Source organism: Blennius ocellaris (assembly GCF_963422515.1).
Source record: "Blennius ocellaris genome assembly, chromosome: 17".
Classification (NCBI taxonomy): Eukaryota; Metazoa; Chordata; class Actinopteri; order Blenniiformes; family Blenniidae; genus Blennius; species Blennius ocellaris.
This window is the reverse complement of record NC_137666.1, coordinates 25,819,756-25,840,441: the sequence shown is the minus strand read 5'-3', so window position 1 is coordinate 25,840,441 and position 20,686 is coordinate 25,819,756. Positions and strand designations below refer to the sequence as shown.

The 20,686-nt window shown below is 42.2% G+C and overlaps 2 protein-coding genes across 2 annotated transcripts; both read left to right on the top strand.

The window, feature by feature from the left end:
- Positions 1–906: 906 nt before the first annotated feature.
- Positions 907–6,680, top strand: cfap99 (cilia and flagella associated protein 99; the record flags this gene model as incomplete). Its single annotated transcript, XM_080513108.1, has 15 exons — positions 907–1,020; positions 1,088–1,220; positions 1,443–1,537; positions 1,648–1,754; positions 1,837–2,011; positions 2,149–2,229; positions 2,397–2,465; positions 2,978–3,064; positions 3,162–3,250; positions 5,268–5,451; positions 5,600–5,741; positions 5,821–5,972; positions 6,058–6,263; positions 6,335–6,518; positions 6,606–6,680. 15 exons carry the CDS (start codon positions 907–909, stop codon positions 6,678–6,680), a joined length of 1,893 nt encoding a protein of 630 aa, XP_080369234.1.
- Positions 6,681–8,333: 1,653 nt separating this feature from the next.
- LOC308142100 (uncharacterized protein) lies at positions 8,334–17,831 on the top strand. Its single transcript, XM_080512415.1, has 9 exons — positions 8,334–8,474; positions 10,630–10,803; positions 10,915–11,053; positions 11,144–11,232; positions 11,908–11,971; positions 13,463–13,551; positions 14,791–14,903; positions 14,971–15,127; positions 17,216–17,831. Exons 1-9 carry the CDS (start codon positions 8,423–8,425, stop codon positions 17,371–17,373), a joined length of 1,035 nt encoding a protein of 344 aa, XP_080368541.1. The 5' UTR covers positions 8,334–8,422; the 3' UTR covers positions 17,374–17,831.
- Positions 17,832–20,686: the final 2,855 nt, after the last annotated feature.

Below are 20,686 nucleotides of genomic sequence, written 5' to 3'. Positions count from 1 at the left end.
TGTTTTTTGATTTGCAGTTGTGTTTTTTGATTTGCAGTTGTGTTTTTTCATTTGTGTTGTGTTTTTTGATTTGCAGTTGTGTTTTTCAATTTGTTGTTGTGTTTTTCAATTTGCAGTTGTGTTTTTTCATTTGTGTTGTGTTTTTCAATTTGCAGTTGTGTTTTTCAATTTGTTGTTGTGTTTAGTGATTTGTTGTTGTGGTTTGCACTTCAGGGCCACCGTAGTAATCAGCTTCCCCCCCCCCCCCCCCCCCCCCCACAAACACCCTCAAACCCCAGATGTCAGGTTAGTCACACATTAAGAAGTTCTACCAATTATTTATTTAGTACAACATTACATACATATTGGCTGTCGACTCTCATTTGGCTGTAATTATTTGAACATATAAGCTTTTTTTTCCTGATAAATGTATTTTGAGACTGAGAATGAGCGGTGCAGAATTAACATTTACGACGACACTTGAATACAACGCACCCGCTACGTCACAACATGCTACGTCATATGTATTGTTATGGCAGCCAACGAAAGGTGAGGACTCTCTTAATCTCTACGGATTAAAAGCCACCGACAATACATGTTGATCAAAACAGATTAAATGTAAAGACCCTAACAGTTAAAAAAAAAGAGCGACATTTCTTTCTTTCTTTCTTTCTTTCTTTCTTTCTTTCTTCCTTTCGTTCTTTTTTAATTCTTCTAAGAATGGGCCGGGCTTCGTTTCTGTTTACGTTTTCTCTGTGTTGCTAAGCAACAATGAGACGACATGAGTTCATGCAAATAAACGTTTGGCACCTGCGTGCATGTTGTGGGATTTTCTTTAGAAGCTTTCTATGTGTTTATCAATAGACTTAAAGGAAACGATTTGTCAATTTTTTTCTTTTTGTCTTTCTTTTTTTTGTCTTTTTTGAGATGGCATCAAACTATGGATCACTTGTGAAAGAAGCCTGTGTGCTTCTGGATAAGTTCCAGGCTGGGAGACAATGTCTGGATGACTTTATAGAGGATGCTTCGAAGGACCTGCAGGTAGACATGTCTGCTCTGTGTCCCTGTCCTTCAGTCTTTACAATATCACATTTTTCTGTTGTTTCAGAATGTGAATACTCTGCAGAAAAAGTTCATACTAGATGCCGTGTCTGGTTGTGTTGAGCACCAAAACATGCTGGATATAGTTGTCGAAGGTTTCTACATCCAGCATGGAAAATGTTTGTCGAAGAGGGATTGCAGTCAGTTTTCCAGTAAGTAAAACCTGAAGTAACTGTATACCCACAATCAAAGGTATATCCAGAGTTATACTTGCAAGACACCCCAAAAGAATACAACTGTGATAATGCTTGATATTGAAAAAGGCTATGTCAAGTTTTCAGTTTGTCAATGTATTGTTAGTGCAGTGGTTCTCATAGTTAAATAAAATAACATTACACCAACATGTTTATATTGCTTCTCAGTTATCTGTTACCTCACTGCGTTTGCTCTTGATGACCTCGGAGTTGAGCATTTCAGAAGCATTGTCAAATCCCTGGACACACAGAAGATGCACACAGTAAGGGACACATTCAGTAAACACAACAGAGCTGCTTCGACCAAGAGAAACAGCAATCAATCTTTCTGATGTGGTGCAATCTGTGAATATTGTGTGCTTTGTGTGGTCAGTTCCTGAGCTTCTTCTTCTCAAACCTCACCACGTGGATACAAGCTGAATGGAATCACATCTATGATGCTGCATTTGTGGAGAAACAATGGATTGGACCTCTGCTCAGGTGAGAAAAGCCCTCACAGGGAATGATTTTAGATTTTAAACTAGAAAAAAGAAAATTAAAGTGATGGTTATGTGTCCTTCAGATGGCACCCTGAGATCAATATTGTCATGGACCAGCTAGCTACTGAAATGACCCAAAGGAATCAAGTCAAGAAAAGTGCAATCAGAACCACTGAGCCTCAGGAGTTCTCCCTCACCAAACCAAAGCCACGACTTCCCCGGCCTGAGCTCATCCCACAGCAGGAGAAGTCCAAACCAGTCAGCATCACTCATGCTTAAATGCAAATACAGATGTTTCTTCTGGCTATTCATCTCAATTTGGAGAGTGCCGCCATAGATGCCCATCAGTAATAGATTCTGCAGAGAGTGTCACTCATGAGGTTTTTGTTTTGTAGGTACCGAACAGCACCTACAGGTCTCCAAAGGAGAAGGAGATCATCGATGAGATCAAACTAAAGAACCTTCAAAAAGCTGAGGTACAGTTTCTGATTTCGCCATTCAAATCACAAACATCTACATGAGGACGGTGGTCTGTTATAGAAATGTTACAACATTAAAGTTAAAATACATGTGAGTTTTTTTTGCATGTTGCATGTTGCATGTTGGATGTGCATTGTCGTCACACCATTGTTTTTATCTCAAGGAACTTCTGTATGAGGCGAACGTGAAACAGTTCAGATGTGCTAATCCACATAAATCCGAACACACAAAGGTAAAGCTATTTTCTTCTCATTAATTATTTTTTCTTTTTGAGGCTGCTCTAAAAAACCTAAAACAAAAAGAAAATACCCCAATTATTGTATGTCATTTAAATTTGCAGTTAGGGGATAGTATGCACATTTGTCTCTCTACATTTTCTACACTACTGACTGCTAATATCTCACAATATAATGTGCTATTTTCCTAAATGTTACTTTTGTGCATGTACTGGGTAAATGTTCCATACGCGATTGTAACACGCGTTGGTTTCATGTGCATCAAATATGGAGCAAAAGCACATCAGTGTTTATGTTGTTATATTATTTCACTGTTAAAAGATTAAGTTTAATCATGTATCAATATGTGACAAATGGAACTATCCTTATTTTTGGTCATTTTACTTGATGTGAATAAATCCTACTTGGTTGTTTGGAAAAATTCCAATGTTCATGTGAAGAAAATAATAAAATCAACTCACTACATTTCTGCTGAATCACTTTTTTTTTTTTTTTTTTTTTTTAACAGAGAGTGATGTCCCAGATAGAGGAACACTTTAACTCAAAGCTGAAGTTTGATTCACATTACTCCTCTGGAACCCCATCAAGTAAAAAGGTGAGCTTGGATAGTTTCCCCTGCAGACCAGAATTCAGTCTAAACATTCATTCATTCATTCATTCATGTACTCAGTGGGCTTGTGTGTTTCCTGCAGGTGGTCGACCGTCCAGTGAAGCTCAACAATGCAGCCGTTCTGAGGAGGGAGGCGCTGCATGAGCGTCAATTAGAGGAGGAGCTGCAGAGGTACCACAGAGCCTCACTTTTTTATATTGCTAGTATGAGCATCTGCATCAGACAGCACAGGAAGAGAGTGCACAGGACTCTTGTTCCTCCAAATAATCTTCTCTTTCTTTTTTTTTACTCTTTATTTTCATTTTTCCGTTTTTCTTCTTGACAGTAAACACAAAGAAAGAACAAGACAGCAACACCAACACAATAAAATAAAATTAATAATAAAAAAAAATTAATAATAATAAAAAAAAAAGCACAGAAAAAGCAAACAATTTACAATAATAATAATAATAATAAAATAATAATAAATTGTGCTCACATTGATAATATAAAGACAAGGTCATTTAGCCTGATTTATTATTATGATAATTAATTTATTTATTTTTGCTTAAAATACATCGATTATCTATTATTTGTTGTATTTGTTTTGTTTTTGTTTGTTGTTAATGAACACTTTTTGCAGTTTAAGCATCATCAGACCACAGACCATATTCATGAGGGGGGGGGTTCCAATAATTGTTCACACCTTGTTTTCAGTCCATATTAATACATGTTATTGTCTGCCATTCACGTCCACAACAGTCTTTAAGGGGAGACCAGTCATTTACGAAGGTGTCCAGGGTTCCATCCAGTGCATTATGCAGTCTTTCATATGGCAACAGTGTCAAGAGTTTCTCGCGCCAAAGAGTTAAAGTAGGAGAGTGTTCTTTGATCCAGACTTGGAGTATGGAAAGGCGAGCGGCATTCAGCATTATAGACATTGTTTTTGTTTCCGGCACACAATTATTTACATCAAGAATACACAATTTGGGATCCAGTGGCACTTTAATCCTGAAAGATCTTTCAATTTCTTGAACAACCGAAGACCAGAATGATGCAACTAGAGGACAAGTCCACATTAAGTGGAAGTAAGTTCCTGTGTCCTTTTTACATTTCAAACAACATTTTGTACATGTGTCATCATATTTACTCCGAGTTAAAGGAGTCACATGCAGCTTGTTAATGATTTTATATTGTACTTCATGTGATTTGTTTGATTTAGTCATTCGTCTTGCATGGTCTAATACTTTGCTCCATATCTGGTCTTCCAGTTGAACACCAGGATCAAGTTCCCAGCTTTGTTTAATACTTATTAAACCTTTGTTGTTTGCTGTAATTTGATCATAAATGTGTGTCATTGTTTTACTTTTCAATGCAGCTGCCTTTAACAAGATGTTATCTAGCACATTGGTTTTTCCACCTTGTTTGTAGTATTCAATAGAACTAAGGTAACTTCTCATTTGTAGATATTGAAAGAAGTGGGCTTGAGAAATATTAAACTCGTGCTTTAATTGTTGAAAAGACTTAAGAGCATCGTCTGCATAAACATCCAAAATTCTTATGATGCCAGCTTCTCTCCACTCGTTAAACCCAGCATCAGTACAGGAATGTCTAAAATCTGGATTATTAGCAACAGGAGCCAAGAATGAATATTTGTCAAGCCCAAAATATTTACAAATAGCACTGAGAGATCTACAGATATTTTTCAATATATAATTTTTCTTAATGTTGGTATATATTTTTGTAAAACATAAAAACGGAAGGTGTTCTAACTGAACCCTATCCAAACCTATGCTTTCTAAATCTGGGAAACAGAATTGGCTTTTTTTAACCCACTCTGCCATGAATTTTAGTTGTGCAGCCCAATGATGAAATTTGAAATTTGGGATGCCAAGTCCTCCTTTTTTGATTGGTAGTTGCAGCTTTTGAAGTTCCATCCTCGGCCTTTACCTCGGCCTATAATCTTCTCTTAATGAAATATGTGCCAATGTTTTTGCAGAAGTGTTAATCTGACATCCACTGTACCTGAAGTAGTGTTCAAAATGTATTCTCGTAAAAGTAGAAGGTCTGCTTTAAGTCATTTACAACAGTAATACAGTATGTGTTTCTACTTCTGCTTGAGTAGTTTCACCTACTCTAACAGTAACAAGACATTTCAATTAGTTTAAAAAACCCATTTGAAGCTACTTTCTGCATGTTGTGACCACAGTTTAGAGAGACTGATGCAGGGGGGAGGCGAGCAGTGGCAGCAGGAGATGCGTGAGAAGGATCTCCAGGAGGAGCAGATTGGATGCAGACGCCTGGAGGCACGCATCAGCGAAAAGAAGGGAGCTCTGGCTCGCCATCAACTGGCTGAACAAAACCAAAAGGCTGCGCAGATGAAGAGGGAAGAGGTGTGTATAAATTCCCTGGAAACTGATGGTAACAATATAGATGATCGGATAAATGTAAAATGCTTGATGAGAACAAAACACTCAGTGTTAAAGCAATCTGAGAACATTTTGAATGCTGAAAGAAAATGTGTTGCTTTGTTTTCAATAGATAGCTCAGCTGATGCAGAGTTATGCCAGGAAAAGGTTACAGGAAGAAAAAACCTTGAGAGACTTGGTGCAAGCGGTAGCCGAGGGCCACAAAAATTCGAAAGCAGCTAAAGAAAAGATACAGAAATGGAAGCAGAGCATAGGTACGTGTCCTCATTGATACGTTGAAGATTTGCCATAATTATCCCACTTGTTCTCATCAGTTTTATGCACATTTCACAGTGAAGGAAGTCTCGGAGCAAAGCCAGGAGCTCCTCCGTCAGGCCCTGGAGGAGGCTCAGGCCAACCTATGCAGAAAATTTGAAATCATCCAAGAAATCCACAGCATTGAATCGCTTTCTCACATTAGAGTGAAGAATTTCAATGACACAGAGGTGAGTGAAATAAAGGGAGGATGTCATTTTAAATGCCACGCTCTCTCCTGGACCTGTCTGTCACAGCTAACCTGTCCCATGCCAGACTTCAGGCCACGGGCTGCTGGAAGAAATGTCCCTGGCAGAGCTGAAAGTTCGGCTTTCCTGTCTGAAAGAGGCTCAGCAAACAGAGCAGCAGGAGAAACGCAGGAGGATCCTGGAGGACAAGCAGAAACAGAAGCAGCTGAAGCAAGAGAGGCTGGAAAACATCAAGATCCACCAGAGAGTGCTGGCGCAGGCTACTGCCGTCAGGTGAGGGAGACGGCTCGAGTCCTCATTCATCAGAAGAAATGTTACATACATGATGTCTTGGCATGTGGCAGGAGGGAGGAGCGCAAAGCCAAGCAGGAGGCCTTTCAGCAGATTGTACATCAGAATGAGAGGATTTTGGCTCTGAAGAAGGAGCTGGAGGAGACAAACCAGGAGTACCAAAGACTGAAGCAAATTGAACACAACAAGTTCAGAACCTCCAAAAGGACAGCAGAGGACACCGGGACACACCAACAGGTGAGTCTGATGGAACAAGCAGAATCTGTCTTCCTTCTTCATGTTTGCAGCTGTTTGGCGTCACTCCTCTCTTCTGTTTTATTACAGAAAAGCACAAAAGTGTTGAGCTGGGATGAACTGGAGCAGAGCCTCGCACGCTACGTCCAGGACACAGAGTCCTGAGTGCTTCCATACTGCTTCAACCAGTTCAAGGTCACCGGAGTCAGTCCTAACAGGGCCACAGTAGGGTCATACTGTCACACATACAGCCAGTTTACAGAAACCAGAGCACCCAGAGAACCAGTTTGCTCTGTTACCCTCCAAAAACTCGTGTTTTAGATGAATTACTGACAACATTTTCTGATGGTGTGACTCTGTCTGTTTCTGTGTTGGCCAAGTGATGGAGGGGTGATGTGTTCAGAATAAACTCATAAGCAGCTGGGATCAGTTCTCTGGAACTCACTATATAAAAAATAAATAAAGGGATGATAAATGTTGATGGATTCATGTTTCTGACTGAACGATTTCCTCTTCTTGAAAGTTTCCACCCTCCCACCTGTGTGTAATATACAGCAGAAAAGGGAAGTGCATCTGAAAGACTTTTTCTAAGTTTTCTGTTCCCAAAAATATGTTTGGTAACACGTTACTGTGAAGGCCACCATGAATCACCGTTTGTTGGAAAATACCGTCAGAGCAAGAAAACTACAGCTTAGTGTTACTGTAATGCTTCAGACTGGAAATGAGAATATTATCTGTAACATAGAAAAGCAAAAAGGCTGCAGAAAAGTGAGAAGGTTCAAATAAGGGCCGGAGCCTTTCTGTGTGACGTTTGTATGTTCTCCCTGTGTGTGTGTGTGTGTGTGTGTGTGTGTGTGTGTGTGTAGGTTTCCTCTGGTTTCCTCTCACAGTCCAAAAACCTGCAAGTGAAGTTAATTGGAGACCCTAAATTGCCCCAAGGCGTGTGTGTGTGTGTGTGTGTGTGTGTGTGTGTGTGTGTGTGTGTGTGTGTGTGTGTGTGTGTGTGTGTGTGTGTGTGTGTGTGTGTGTGTGTGTGTGTGTGTTTGTGTCCTGTGATGGACTGGTGACCTGTCCAGGGTGTATCCTGTCCAGCGCCCTGAGACTTTGCAATTGATCAGGCAGTATAGAGGATGATATAGGGTTTCTGAGGATTTGATTTGATCAACTATATTCATCTGAATAATATCACATTACAGTTTGGTTTTTTTGCCAAGTCAAATTAAAGCCATTAATGAATTATTGCGTTTGTTTTGTGATCACAGAGCAGCTAAATAAATAACTTTAAACCAGTGGTTCTCTGGTTTCTGTCATGCCCCCCCTAGAGGACAAACATTTTTTCAGCCCCCCCCCCCCCCCCGAATTGTACTACCATTGAGAACCTGATAATATTTATTTATTGATCTGTATAAACCACTGTATGAGTTGCTGGCACCAGCATTCTGCACCCCCCCCCCCCCCCCCCCCGAATTGTACTACCATTGAGAATCTGATAATATTTATGAATAAAGACACTAATACTGAAAGTCGCGCCCGCCTCACGCCCCCCCTGACACCCCACCACGCCCCCCCCGACACCCCACCACGCCCCCCCAGGGGGGCTCGCCCCACCATTTGAGAAGCACTGCTTTAAAGTAACCCTGACCTGTAGGTTTGAACCTGTGCCGCCCCTGCTGGTGCCTTGTGGTAACAGCAGCCGGTGTGTCAGCCCACTTGTGCTCAGTTTTGCCCTCTGGAGCAGAATCACATGATGTGTGTTTTGTCATATGACACTGATGAGAGGATTGATTCCCCTGCGAGCCTCTCCGTCCTCCTCCCCGGTGGAAACGGGCTCCTCTGCTCCTCCGGTCCGTGACGAGATGCTGCAGACGGACGGTGTTCGGTGGTAGTTCTCGGTAATCTGGATTAGGATGGCCTGTCCAGGACTCCTGCCTTCACTGGCTGCCCTCACTTGTTTCGTGGGTGAGTTCACTCTCTGCTGGCGAAAACAACAGGTGTAGAAGTACACAGGCTCAGTGAGACTTGTAAACTTTTATCACTGGCTACAAAATCTATTGTAACTTCCTAGAAATAAGGTTTCCCACATATCAGATCATTTTTACTACTTTTTTTTTTTCTTTCAACCTTACACTTGATCAAACTTTAATTTGTTAGAAAGAGTTTCTGTAAACCTATTTTAATTCCCTGTCTGTTGCTTTGGTTTCACAGTAATCCAGAAAACGCTGAAATGACCAGATTTTGCAGCATGTCTAACATATTTACAAGAAAGAATGTTTCCAAATTAGAAGACATTGAAGCAGAGACAATCACATGACCCTCTTTTTCTGTATAATTACATTTCACGAGGAGGATGGCTTCTATTCAAGAAAGCACTTAAGCACATGGCTTATGTGATTACTCCCACAATATGGGCTCTGTTGTTTGTGATGTGCTCGTACCTGCCCCCACTTTTATTTTCTCAATGTCTGAGTGGAGTGGAGACGTTTTCGCGTGTGGAGCGATTGAGGAAGAGCAAGTAACAGCTGCAGCTGAATGTTTTATATGAATAGTATATGACTGTTGCAGGACATGGCTGAAGTAGGCAGGCTCCCACCGTTTGGCAGTGTTTTTTTTAATAACAGGATGGCGTCCCCGGGGCTCGGTCTGAGGAGGAAGGTCACGAGGTGGTTGTTCATCACCAGAATCCACTGTTTACTTCAGCCACCATCACACCAAAGCACACAGAAGCTGCGTTTGTTCGGTTCGAAAGCTAAAATGTTTTCTGTTTTTAAAAACAAATGTAGAGAAAAGGCCATCAAGCGACTCGGTCAAGGATCATGAAGTGCTGAATAGTGAAGTATCTGTACTTAATATATATGAAGGACTTCAAAGAGAAAACATCTCCCTAAACATACAACGTTCTTCGTGTCTCTTCATCTCAATTGGTTTCAGCATTTGAAGCTCAGTGAAGGAATTTATCAATTCATAGGATTTCACACTTAAACTAAAAACTCACATTTTTATATAATGTTGTTTATGCTGAACTCTATATTTTAGGTCAGGTTGCTGCCTGGGGCCTGCAGGCACTATACCTGCCAAGGAATCAGATATTGGGTGTGGAGGGGAGTCCCCATCCTGCAGCAGCACAGTCAAACTCATTTCAGTTCAGCTAAATTATGTCTATTAAGAGAGGGTCACTTGACAGCATCAACACCTTTTGGTTCGGTGCAAATGCTATGATTGCAGATTCAGCATCATATCATCTTTTATGAGGAATCCCGGTGCAAAGATACAGAAAACGTCACAAAACCAAGTCATCGGTTTGCAGCCTTCAGTGTGCATGTTTGTGCAAACTTACCCTCACAGTGTGACTGTGTTCCTAATGCTACTTTAATAAGGCCGCTGGCTTTCACTGCTGAGTCTCTGATCTCTAAACTCAGGCCTTAGTGTTGTGTGCAAAACACCAAACAACCCAAGTTCAATATTTAGCACTTAAGTGTCATTTAGTGTCATTGGTTTGGCAGCATACAGTGAAGCGATCGATAGATGGGAGATGTTGGGTGGATATTTTATACATTTGTTTAAAAAAAGTGAATAAATATGACATGTTTGGCAGATTTGTGTAATTGTTGATGGACGTTTAGGTTTGTTAGGCCGGGAGCCAGGTCCACCTCTCAGGAAGTTTTTCACTCGGAGCCAGAAAACCTTTCTTTAGGGAAGTGTTTCTCACAAAATGATGTAAATACAAATATTAAGGTAGTGCAACTGCATAGGTTGTCACATTAGTAAGACGTTTTGCATGGAGTATACACATAGGAGAAACTACCAGAATAAGATTTTGGAGTTTGCTGCATTTCTATTTTCAAATATCACCCTGAACATACGGTACACAAAAAGACATAACAATGCCATTCTGCCTTACAAGTTCTCATGAAACGTGATTATTTTCATTCACTTTATTGATCATGTCGCTGCCAAAATTGTATTAAAAAAACTTCCGACATTTATGAGCTTCAATTTAAGCCCCAGAGGATTTTTCTATCATGAAAATGAGCCCTGCTGTGACCAAACTTCCTCACTTGTGTACTTTCCGTGCATCTTTAATTTCTGGGTAAGAATAAAGCTTGTTCTCTTCCAGGAGTGGTGGCGAGCCAGACCACACTGGCTCCCGCCGTGAGCGACACGACGCTCTTTGACAATGTGACGGAGGTGACGTCTCCGGCGGTGACCGTCGTCGGCACGACCCCGAGCTGCTCGGCTTTCAACGTGTCCATGTGCGAGCCCTGTGCACCGGGATCGCAGTATGACAACAGTGAGTCGCTATCGCAGTCAGATCAGTCACTAATTCTTTGAAAATGACGTGGAGGTCACAAGCGTGGATGCTGAAGTGTAAACGACAGCCTGGTTGTGTGCCTCTGCTCAGACACCCTGCTGTGCTCGTGTTGCTCCGACCTCGGGCTGTGTGTGTTTCCTGGAGCCTGCTTGCCGTGTAATCCAGGTTTTTATCAGCCGCTAGCAGGTCAGCTGCAGTGTCTCCCCTGCAACCAGGGCTTCTACACCAAGTAAGGACGCCGCTTCTTCAATATGTCTCGTCAGAAACCAGCTGTCTGTCATTGCTCAGATTGCTCAATCTTCCTCACGTCATGTCACAGCTTCACTGGCAGTCCTTTGTGCCACTCGTGTCTTCCTGGATCCTTCAACAACAACACCGGCAGAGATAGCTGCACAAGTTGTTCTGCAGGTACGGTCAGCTGAAAGATGAACCACAAGTCAGACACAAAACACAAAGTGCTTGCAGTGAGGAATTACTTACTTTTTAAAAGCGTTTCCTTCATGCAACTTTATAATTTTTTTTACATTAGGTCTACAGCAGGGGTGTTAAACACATGTTAGGGGCCACATGCAGCCCAGTTGCATCTTGAGTGGGCTGGACTGGTAAAATATTGCCATAATAACCTTAAAAATGTAACTTTTTCTTTGTATATAGTATATGTGATAAAAATGTCTATGTATCCAGGAAACCAAACAATTATTATCGTAAATGACTACAATCTTGATGTAAAGCCAATTTGAAAGAAAACCTCTGCCACAATATACAGTTAAACGTCAAATAACTTCTCCTGTAGTTTTTGCATGCTACATGTTTCTACAAACACCCCTTGACAGCAGGTATCGAACTTTCATGGCAATATCATGAAATCTCAGCTCGGGTCTCATTGTTGTGTCGTGTCACTACTCTTAAGAAATTTGATTTAAAAAAAATAAATCAATGATCTTTGAATTTTCACCATTTGAATTGACCCCACTTGGGGGTCAGTTTTGGCCCACAGGCCTTATGTGTGACACTCCTGCTCTACAGTTTGTGTGCCATTTTAGCTTCTTGTGCATTTCATTTCATTCTGTTTCCTTCTTTCAGGTTTCTTCTCCTCACACCAGAGCGCTACTTCATGTACACCGTGTGCGCTGGGAAGTTTTTGCAAGTGAGCTGCATTCAGTTGTGACCAGTGTTGAATTTCTGTTCCTGCGCCCAGAGTCTGAACATCACACTGCCACTGTTTGTGTGTTTGGAAAGCCAGTTATCTAACCAGCAATTTTACCATCACATGCTTTCATCGTCTCATGGCTCGGACACACACACACACACACACACACACACACACACACACACACACACACACACACACACACACACACACACACACACACACACACACACACACACACACACACACACACACACACACACACACACACACACACACACACACACACACACACACACACACACACACACACACACACACACACTGGAGGAAATGAAGTTATAGTTGTAAAAGGCGTGTATGCTTGTGTCCAAACGGCTTTGAACACTGTGAAATAGATTATTGCATCCAGACAAACGCATAACATCAAACACACATTTGTTTTAGGGTATTTAAGATAAGGTTAAAAAAACAACAACATTTGATTGCAGGGAATTTTCAGTCTTCAACAGCTCCATAAGTACAGTGTAAACAACTTTCAATAAACAGAATTTGCAGTCATAGACATTTACAATGAATATTTGAATACAGCGTACAGAGTAGCAGCGCTCCTTCTTGCATGGAGTACTTTTTGGATTTTTTTCCCCCTAACTTAATGTAATGTTTTTTATTTAGCTTTTGACAAATTCCACATTTTTAATTAATGTTGCATTTTTGCATCCAACATTATTCTTCCAACAGAAAAAGGATTAAATTTATATGCTATTTATCAGATATACATTGAAACAAATCAAATAAGCGTATGTGAGTATAGAAACATAAAAAGTGAAATAAGTTAATTCATTTTCAGTATTTAATGAAAACATGTTGTATTTTCCATTTGAGTACAAATGAAGCTCTGGAGCAGTACTTTTACTTGATTCCCCCTCTGCTAGTTTATGTATAGTAAATACTGTATCTTTTCATAGAGCTTTCCATCTGGAGACAATTTAAAATCATTAAATAAGCTTCAATGCAAATCCCATAAATGGGTTGCAGGCTCAACTGATATTTTATATTATTTTATCTTTCCATAGAGGCAGTGAGGAGAAGCAGGTTTCTCATATCTAAGCTCATCTGTCTTTTATGAGAAACTGAACTCAGCAGGAGAAGCTCATCAGAAGCTCCTAATCGCAGTGAGAGTTGATGTTCAGACTGTTGCAGGCCACAGACTGCTGGGCTGCTGCCACGACACACACTGATGTCTCTCTGCAGCTCCTCGGCTTATTTATAGTGGCTAAAAATATTGTGTGATATAAATTTCTCTACTCTGATGTCCAAACAACTCAAACGCTGAAAAAGCTTTATAATCCTGTTGCTTTGGCTCAGTAAGTGACGGGTATTAACCAAACCGTTGCTGGTGTGTCAAACTGAGTCGCTGACAGAATTCTTCAGCCATGAGAACCACACTGGACTCTTGTGCTTGTCTCTCTGGTCTCTTCCTCACAGCTCGACTGGCTGCTCCCAGTGTCAGACGTGTCCCGCTGGAAGAGAGGCTCTGCAGACCGCCGCCAAAGACTGCACACCGTGTCGGCCAGGTAGTTCACGTCCTGCAAACCCGACAACACAGGCCCGCTTTTATATACTTTGAATTTGTACGTTTTCCTTTTTGTAAAGAATATTATGAATTTTATGGCCGCTATTGCAAATAATATTGTATGCTCTTCTTATTTTCATGCCTTTGTGCATCATGGATGTGATGATTGAATTTCCCCATGTGGGATGAATAAAGTCGTATCTTATCTTTAAAGTGAAAAGCCGGCTTCACCAGGAAGGTTTATGGTGATGATGCAGCAGCAAGCAAAGTCAGAGTGTCAGGGAAAAAACATTTTCACTGCATTAAAAATTCACAAGTGGAGGTCAACACTATTAATGACTGTCTTAAAACTGAGTCCATGGTGACTATAAATATGATAGAATAAACTTTAGTGCAGAACTGTAGGAGTAACAGTTGCACTTGGTGACCACGTATTATATTGCATATGTCATGGTTGTCAAACATGAGTCCCGAGGGTTAAAACCGGGCCGCAATGTGGCCAAACCACCAAGAAAATATAGATGAAAAAAAAAAAAAAAAAAAAACCAAATTTCAAGTGATGTAACTCAACACTGAGACCTGAGCTGAGATGTTAGTGATGCTGCCATGAACGCCACCGGCCTCATTGCTGTCAAACGAGCCTCAAAGCCATGCTGTCAGCGAGAGTTTGTACAAACACCCAGAATGCAACAGCTGTAGGAGAAGATTTTTGGACATTTTGCAACAGAAGATTTCAATTACAATTGGCTTCATGTTGAGATCGTAGTAAATTTCCATAATGACTATTTGGTTTTGTGTAAATATAGAGATGTTAATCACATACACTCTACAAAGAAAAAGTTAAAAATGAAAGGTTCTTATTGCACTATTTTAACGGTCCGGCCCATTTCTTTTCATACCTGCCTATTTGTGTGGGATACAACCTCATGAAAATGTTTTTTTTTTTTTCATGAGGTTGTATCCCACACAAATAGGCAGGTACGGATAAAGCGGTAGCCAATGGATGGATGGATGGATGGACAACCTCATGAAAATGGTTTATTTTTTTAATTGTTTACTCTTTCATTTATTATAGCTGGTATCCAACTCTCGTTGCAGATTATTTATAAAGACTTGCCAGACATTTCAAACGTCATTATCACATGAGTGATGCTTTACTGTTCAGCTTAATGCGTTTAACCATGTGGATGTAATAAATATCCAATCACGTAGGAGAGATTTCTGTGTTTTTTTTCCACAGGCATGCACAAGGCTGCTCATCAGACCATGTGTCAGATCTGTGGCAGTGGCTTCTTCCAGATTCGCTGGGGTCAGGAGAGCTGCGACGTGTGCCCGGAGGACCACTACTGTCCGGTGAGTGCCGTCTCCTCCCACACCGGGTAGGCCCTGCGAGCACTGACGGAGCGTCCCCTTCTCCCAGAGTCCTGACGTGAACCCCATCAAGTGTCCCGGCGACGCCTTCTGTCCGGAGGGCAGCCTGGCTCCGGGTTACTGCATGGAGACCTTCTTCCGTAAAGCCGGGGACACGTGTGAGCTGGCTCCCGTCACCATCGCTCTGCTAGTCGTCGGAGGAGGGGGTGAGCTTTAATGTGGACAGAAGAAATAATGACATTTGCCTCACTGCTGCGATTTCACACGGACTCGTTTAGCTCGAAGCTGAAAGTTCTACATGTCAATTACATGCTAAATAGTTTCTTTTAAAGTGTTGTTGTCTGATGTCCCATCTGATAATTCTTCATAAGAATTCCCGTTTTCAATTCATTTGTACTGTGGTACAAAAGAGACTAATTATGTATTCAGAAGAACTTTAAAGAAACAAATCAATACATTTAAAGTCCCAGTGAAATGTAACACCCTATTATGCAAAAAACGATAGTTCGGGTAATACTTGAAAGGTTTCTCCAACATTGCCCCGCCACTGTTGTCGCATAACAAAACGTCATTTGAATTTTGAATCTCCAGCCGACGAAATCGGGGGAATCCTTCTCCTTCGTGGCCATTGTGGGCGGAGCCTATGCGTGACGTCAAGAGTTGGACACGATCTCGATCTGTTGTGTGGCGTTCGTATTGGCTTGCGTTGTTTCCCTCTTAAATATCAAAGTTTTTGCAGTGTTTTGAAGTTGTAGTCTGTATTTTATGAGCCTTGACGAAAGATTGAGCCTGGAAGAGACCAGAGAGAGGAGAAAAGGAGAAGGGAAAAAAATATCTAATGTGGCAGGATAAAGGACAGTCTGGAGCTGAAGGTAAACTTTTTTTTATTTCGCAACCACCGAAAACAGAACAGCACAACAGATCTAAAACGTGGGAGTCCCCCTCAGCTAAACACCGGGAGCTAGCCAAGGCTGCTCGCACGGGCGGCGGGAGCTGGCGCAGGAAAACATGAGGGAACAGGAATCCACCCTCGTCCGAGCCCAGCAGCCACAGCATATTGTCCATCATGTCCACAGCCGAGCCGTCTCCCAAACCAGGCAGGGAGACAGTCTGTCCTCCTTCTCAGCGGCAGACAGGCTGTACCTCCGGAGCAGGAGCTGCTTGAGAGCGGCGCACTTCTCAAGACGCAGGGGAGCGCGCAACAGCTGCATGGCCCGACGAGTGGACTGCTGGTCTAAGGCTGCGACTATCAAATAATACCTGGACTCATCCTCGGTGATTCCGCGCAGTCGGAAAAGTTCTTCGACATGCTCCACGAAGCCGGGTCGTTCTGCCAAAAGTCAGGACGCCTCAAAGCCGCGGTGAAACCTGCCGGCTGCTGAGGCGAGGAGACGCGGACGAATCAAAGTCACAGTCTTCTGCTTCCTCAAACATGTTCACAACGGGGTCACTAATGTGGCAGAACGACCCATTCTGTGTCTTCTTCATCAATCACTGGATTTGAAATGTCCGATGATGATGAAATATCGTTAAATTCATCCCTCTCTTCGTCGTCAAAACTCCGATCCGCCATAATGTAAACACAACTTGGGCACAGCGTGTGTCCAACTCGTGACGTCACACACATATTGTCTGCTACTTCCGGTCGGGTCAGAAGCGGTTCACCGAGCAGGGAAACTGGTGCTGTTTATCCGCTATTTTCTCGCAGATTGCCATGTCTTAAACTTTTACCCTTGGGCCCGTTAGCATAAAAATGTCCCTAGAAGTGATAGCCAGAGAGTTTTGGAGGTCAAATTTTCATTTCACTTGAACTTTAAACAAAACTTTGATACTCATACTTTTACTGATGCTGATCTGTCCAATAATGTATTAAAAGCAACTTTATCTTTAAGACTTAACGTGTCAACAGGTTCAACCAAACACAAGAGTAGAAGCACTTTATTACTACAAGAGAGAAATTCAATTAGAATTCTTAAGAAGGGACTCTTTCTTAGTCAACATTGTGGGATTAACATCTTTCTTCATTTCTTCTTTCTTTCCTGTCTTTTTACTTTTCTTTTCATCTTTCTTTCTTTTCTCATTTTTCCTTCATATTCAAGCTTTCTTTACCATTCACTTATTCCTTTTTTCAGTTTTATCTTCCTTTTCTTTCTCTCCTTCCTTCTTTCCTTCCTTCCTTCTCTAAACTCATGTCTTCAGGATGTGTGATGAGCTGAAATGAGTCACATTGCACTCTGTGTATTTGTTTCTGGCTTGACCCTCGCCTCTTCTCCTCCCCTCCTCCTCTTCCTCAGTGGCGTTGCTCTTCATCGTGGTGCTCGTGGTGCGTCGCCGGAGAGATGTTGACGGAGAGCTGACAGTGGCCCGAGCTCCTCTGTTGGGGAAGGAGCGGCCTCAGGGTCGATACTACGGACTTCCCTGTGACGCGGAGCCGGTGTACGCAGGCTGGTGAGCCACAAAACCCAAGAAGTGATGAGATGTGAGAGTACTTTGACATTCACCAGCTGTTTTTTTACCTGATACATTTCAATATGTTGTGTACAAGCAGACTTTGATTGTTGTATGAATTCTGTTGGTTTGACCTTGTTACGATTGTCCCACTTGGAGATAGACGTTCCTCTTGTCAACGGGGTTATTGGATTAAAGGAGGAATGCTGCAGCGGGGAAAACCTCATGCATGCCTCCACTCAGTGGAACATATTTGTCTCCTGAAAGCACTTTTTTTTACACAGGTAATTGATTTACTTTGCATTCACGTGTTGTGAGATGTGTGTGTGTGTGTGTGTGTGTGTGTGTGAGCCCCCCTTCAGTTTGTATAGCTCGCCAGTGATGCTCTGCTTTTATATTGTTTGATTATTGTAGTGTTTGTAGTTTCACTGTGTCTTTGCCTGATTGTTCCTCTTGGCTTTTTTTAAGGGTACATTTGTATTGACATATTGTTATGAAAACGAATAAAGATTGTTTTAATTTCTCATTCTTTTGTGTGATATTGGTATTGTGCAGTTTTGAGACTAAATCATGAAATAAAATGAAGAAATTTGAGAAATATTTTAAGAAAACACATTTTGTGAATTCAGACTAATCAAGTGGAGACCATTTAAAATCATTAAATAAGCTTCAGGGCAAATTCCATAAACAAGGGTTGCAGACATCTCTAATGATGCTATGACTGAATTCTGGCATGTTATATAGGGAGCATTTGTGACAAAAAGTTGAAACCGTTTCACTGAATTCATGAAGAGGCTGAAGATATCAAAGCAAAATCAGTAGAAAAGAGTCACATTTCTACTTTGATTAAATGTCTATCACAGGATTTATCAAAGTAAAAGAGAAAATGAGCTCCCTAATGGTTTTATCCCACATGCAATTCAATTATTTCCACATCGCACAACTATCCATCTGGAGACTGTGACGAATAGCACATCTGAAGATCAGATAAGCATGTTTAGAGTGTGACAGCCGCGTAGGAAGACTGATTCAGCTGAAAGCTGCACATAAGACACTGAATGCCATTCATACTGTACACACAGTAAATACAGAACATAACAGATCTTTAATCTGCCTGTTTTCTGCAGAAAAAACAAGTATCTAAAACAAATTGAAAAGTACATCAGGACACAAGTATCAAGACCACAATGTAGAAACACACGATATTGCTGTAGTAACAGCAAATGTGATTCTTATGTGAACAAGTGTATCAAGTGATGATGATCCAAGTATGTTAGAAAATATTTAGATTTTATAAAATATCTTCAGATTCAAACCCAAAGTTGGATGTAATGCGATGTAAGCCACATGACGATTCAAATCAAGTTGTCTTTTTGCATGTACTATTGGTTAAGTAGATTACATTATTATTTCTACTGGCCACCAAATCACCTGATCTTCATTTTTGTAGAACTTTACTTTATTTCTAGCCAGTTACATTTCTGTTTTGTAAGCCTATGAGTTTATCATTGTGTAATGTCAACATACATTAATGTTCTAGAAAGTCTGAACATAGATTATGTAAAATAAAATTTTATTGAATCCCTGCTGTGATAGCATAATCATATGTGCTTAAAAAGTATGAAGTAATGTACTTTAAGCAGATTTAGTTCATTTTTAGATGCCAAAACCATATTCCATTGATTATGTTTCATTATGTTATATGTGAAGAACAATAGATAAAGACAAGCAAATCAGTACATAGAAAGAGCAACAAAACCGAAGCATGTTTTTATGTAGTAGCTGGTGTGTGTATACTCGACTTCAAATGATCTACAGTAGCAGACTTTTAACGTTATTTGAATATGTCTTGTAAGCAACTGCTGGAGTTTGCTTGGAATCCAAATGTAGTATCTCACTCTAATGTTTCCATTTCATCCATCCATCCATCCATTGTCTACCGCTTTATCCGGGGCCGGGTCGCGGAGGCAGCAGTCTGAGCAGAGTTGCCCAGACTTCCCTCGCCCCAGACACTTCCTCCAGCTCCTCCGGTGGCACCCCAAGGTGTTCCCAGGCCAGCCGAGAGACATAGTCCCTCCAGGTGTCCTGGGTCTGCCCCGAGGCCTCCTACCGGAGGGACATGCCCGGAACACCTCCCTAGGGAGGCGTCCAGGGGGCATCCGAAATAGGTGCCCGAGCCACCTCAGCTGGCTCCTCTCGATGTGGAGGAGCAGCGGCTCTACTCCGAGCTCCTCCCTGGTGACTGAGCTCCTCACCCTATCTCTAAGGGTGACTGAGCTCCTCACCCTATCTCTAAGGGTGACTGAGCTCCTCACCCTATCTCTAAGGGTGACTGAGCTCCTCACCCTATCTCTAAGGGTGGCTGAGCTCCTCACCCTATCTCTAAGGGTACGCCCAGCCACCCTACGGAGGAAGCTCATTTCAGCCGCTTGTATCCGGGATCTCGTTCTTTCGGTCATGACCCATAGTTCATGACCATAGGTGAGGGTAGGAACGAAGATCGACCGGTAAATCGAGAGCTTCGCTTTTTGGCTCAGCTCCTTCTTCACCACGACGGACCGATACAACGTCCGCATAACTGCAGACGCTGCACCGATCCGCCTGTCGATCTCACGCTCCATCTTTCCCCCACTCGTGAACAAGACCCCAAGATACTTAAACTCCTCCACTTGGGACAAGGGCACTCCACCGACCTGGAGGGGGCAAGACACCTTTTTCCGGTCGAGAACCATGGCCTCGGATTTAGAGGTGCTGATCTTCATCCCAGCTGCTTCACACTCGGCTGCGAACCGTGTCAGTGCACGCTGAAGGTCCAGGCATGATGGGGCCAACAGAACCACATCATCCGCAAATAGCAGAGATGAGATTCTGTGGTCCCCAAACTGGACCCCCTCCGGCCCCCGGCTGTGCCTAGAAATTCTGTCCATATATATGATGAACAGAACCGGTGATAAAGGACACCCCTGCCGGAGGCCAACGTGCACAGGAAACAGGTCCGACTTACTGCCGGCAATGCGAACCAGACTCCTGCTCCGGGAATACAAGGACCGAACAGCCCTCAACAAGGGACCCCGGACTCCGTACTCCCGGAGCACCCCCCACAGGACATCTCGGGGGACGCGGTCGAACGCCTTCTCCAGATCCACAAAACACATGTGGACTGGTTGGGCGAACTCCCACGAACCCTCAAGCACCTGGTGGAGGGTATAGAGCTGGTCCAGTGTTCCACGACCAGGACGAAAACCGCATTGTTCCTCTTGGATCCGAGGTTCGACTAACGGCCGGACCCTCCTCTCCAGTACCCTGGAATAGACTTT